At 38.5% G+C, this 3,458-nt stretch overlaps 1 protein-coding gene across 1 annotated transcript; it reads right to left on the minus strand.

Moving 5' to 3' along the window:
* Positions 1–236: 236 nt before the first annotated feature.
* Positions 237–3,208, minus strand: LOC115716801 (uncharacterized). Its single transcript, XM_030645705.2, has 2 exons — positions 2,859–3,208; positions 237–2,495 (listed from the first exon to the last, which is right to left on the minus strand). Exon 2 carries the CDS (start codon positions 2,381–2,383, stop codon positions 482–484), a length of 1,902 nt encoding a protein of 633 aa, XP_030501565.2. The 5' UTR covers positions 2,384–2,495; positions 2,859–3,208; the 3' UTR covers positions 237–481.
* Between the last annotated feature and the right edge of the window lie 250 nt (positions 3,209–3,458).

Consider the following 3,458-nt stretch of genomic DNA (forward strand, 5'->3'; position numbering starts at 1 on the left):
GAATGACAATAGACAGAAGTCCTCAAATCCAACAATCTCAATAATTCATGGAACATTTTTAACGACCTTAAAAGTTCAGGGGGCATAATTTAATACATGTCAAAGTTCAGAGGACAAAAATCTTAATTAGCCAATTATAATCTCACACTTTCATTCCCATATACACAAAACTTTATAATACTAAAAAACAAAAGCCTCTGTATTTACATATAATAATCAGTGACTCAAGGACTAAATGATAGAAAATAATCCAATATTTGATTTATGCAACACCAGCATAGTACTTACTAATTACAATCAATGACAAGATGGTGAACAGACTTCGTATTATTCTGAAAAGCAAATTTAAGAATTATAATGCAAATAACAGACTCCTATAACTCTATGAACAATTTTAATTTATGAACTCTCTTACTTGATCAAAAATCACTGTACAAACTTGCAAATGATCATTGAAAGAGAAAGAATAACATTTCTTACTTTATTGAAATCTTGTTTTCTTTAATCTAACCATTAATGATTCTATAGACTTTTGTATTCTACTGCTATCTGTTTGCCTCACCTGCTGAGATATCTCTTGCAATCTCTCAACTCCACGACCCAAACTTGCGATTGATGGGGCAGCAGGTGCAGATTCGGCAGCACACTCAATCCCATCTCCATAAGCAAGCAATCCTGTGCACGTTGCGACACTACACCCAAAAGTTGCCCATGGTAGAAAACCGATTGGCCGAACCTGGCGCTTTCTCATTATTTCATAAAAAGCTGTTCTCATGGCTGAGAGGCTAGTTTTCTCAGCTGAGGCTATAACACCGTGGGCAACTGCCCTGATCTTCTCAGCAGAAGCTGTGGCTTTGAAAAGTGATGTTGTTTTGAATCCAGAACCGGCAAAACTTGGAGCAACAACTTTTGTTGGACCAAGAGTTTTGCCAAGGACAAGCGCCAATGCCTTCTGTGTTTGAGTCAAAATGATTTTAAGTGATGCAGGGACATTCATGGTTATAACCTTCATGAAGGTTGATGCAGGGACAACTTTAGAAAGCGATGAAACTCCCAGAGCTGCTGTAGCCCCTGCTCCTACAGCTACCACAGGTTTATTAGTTATCAAAAGTTTCTTGTCTGTCTGATTTGGCATTTCCTCATCACCTTCATCACCTATACAAAGCTGTCCAATCATATCCTTGACTTCTGGAGGAACTGGATGGTTCCAGTGCTTTCTTAGACCCGCTAAGCTACTGGCATCCACCACTGCAACTATGGTCTTGAACTTCTTAGTCTGGGATTGGAGGGCGTGTGCAAGAAGTACTTGAGATTTTTCCTGAAGAGAAAGATCAGAGAACTCGGCCTTAACTGAGCTGGGATCCCCTATTTTGTTGAGAGGCAGTCTAGCAGCATTGTTCAGAGCAATTCTCAGCCCCTCAACTGCAATTCGGAAGGTGTAAACCTCAGACATGACTTTTCCATCAACAGCTTCCCCTTTGTTTACATCATATAGCATCTTTTGAGCATGAGCAAGAGCCCTTCCAATGGATGGGAGATCTGCAAATATATTATGCAAATCAACAAGCAGTGGATAAATGGACTGAGCAAATGATGGAGCCTCATAACTATCTTGAGGCTGAGTTTCCCCCAATCCCATTTTGGGTGCAGAACTTGATGGACTTAACCTTGATATTGACATCTCCATAACTGGTGATAAAACCTTCACCATTTGCGACTGAATATCATTGGTCAAGAGAAACCTCCTTGAGCTCAATGTAGCAACTGAACTAAAAGCCTTCTGAGGAACCAAACTACTAACTAAACCCTGAAACTTGTTCAATACATCGGTTTCACCCGGTGTACCATTGCCAGCGAGTGATAAACATGGCAATTCTATCACCAAGAATGAAGACCCCACCTCCCGAGCCGCCTTTTTGGCTGCCAAAAGATGTCCATGAAAACTAACACCAAAAACCTCTCGTAAAACTAAACTACCAGCAACATCCTCGTACTTCTCCTTACTAACTTTTTCCACAAAACATCGTCTTAAAACTTCAAACGATGAGGTAGGAAGTGGGTTCTCAACACACTGATCCAATTCACTCTCTTGTGCAAGTATTTCAGCACCATGAGAAACACCCACTTGAGCAACTACAGCATCAGGCTTAATCTCCCTAATCAAACACTTAACATCCAATGCTGACTGCTCAGATAAACTTTGAGTAGAAAGTACGTATATCACCGATTGAGTTTCTGGCTCCCAAATTGCATAAACGAATTGCTTAGTCCGCTCAGGAATTGGAAGCTTGCGAACTAAATCACAAGAGACTCTTAAATCATCGTGTTTAAGCACCTTAAAGGGCCAAAGATTACGCAGATTTGAGATAAACCCAAGTGCCATTACATCACAATAATGATAAACCCCTGCTTGATTTACTGGGAAAACCACCTAAACTTAATAATACCTTGGATGATTACTCGGAAACACGACTAACAATTAATCCACCAGCAACCTATTCACACAAAATTTGAATATCATGAATTAAGACAAATAAAAAAACGAAAAGAAATTCAATGCTTGCCCAGATGAACATATGTGAAAAAACTAAAACATGATTACTTAGTCTTCTTTCAAGATGAAGCCCAAAAACACAAAGCAAGACTCATCTTGAACATATTGAAGAAAAGCTTAATATATAAACAGCATACTCTAGCTAATATATAAACCCTAATTAACGAAAAAGAAGAGAATTTAACTTTTCGTATGTATATTATATTCGTAATTGGACCTGCAATTGATCTTAACTAAACAAAATTAATACATAAAGATTGTCTAACTCAAAGATACAAACTTCAGACTCAAAGCTTAATGATACCATGGATAATGGCTTAAGTCGATTGCCTTCGAGGTTGGAGCAGCCACGGCGCTGAGAGAAAGACGTAGATAGTGTTATGAGCAGAGCAGGTGCTTCGCTTGAGAGGTGAGAAGGGAAAAAATGAGAAGATTTTAGGATATTGATTTAGGGTTTTTCTGAGTCTGCTACACAATAAACGTGAATATTGATTTGAATTTAATTTTGAGAAAATCCAACACCATTGATGAGAAGGAACTGTTCTGAGGGTTTTAAAGTGCTTAGGTCGACGACGAATTAATTTAACAGAAATAAAATAATAGAATATCACATATTGGAATTTGGAGTGTTAAAAAATAGGGAAAAAAATAGGAATATTCTAAAAAGGGAAAAATATTACAACAATACTGTGGGCCGGCCCAATGAACATTTGTACAGCCCAAAAGGAAAATATTACAAAAATACCACTTGCCCTTACCTTCAGCCGCACGTCACAAACGGAGAGGATGAATGAAGCTCCATCGATGCAGTCGGCCACGCAACCATAATGAAACCAGATCGAACGTAAAACAGCTGTAAATCCCGTCGAATTTCAATAGGAAACGATCAAAACCAACGATCTAA

This window comes from Cannabis sativa, chromosome 5 (genome assembly GCF_029168945.1).
Source record: "Cannabis sativa cultivar Pink pepper isolate KNU-18-1 chromosome 5, ASM2916894v1, whole genome shotgun sequence".
Lineage (NCBI taxonomy): Eukaryota > Viridiplantae > Streptophyta > Magnoliopsida > Rosales > Cannabaceae > Cannabis > Cannabis sativa.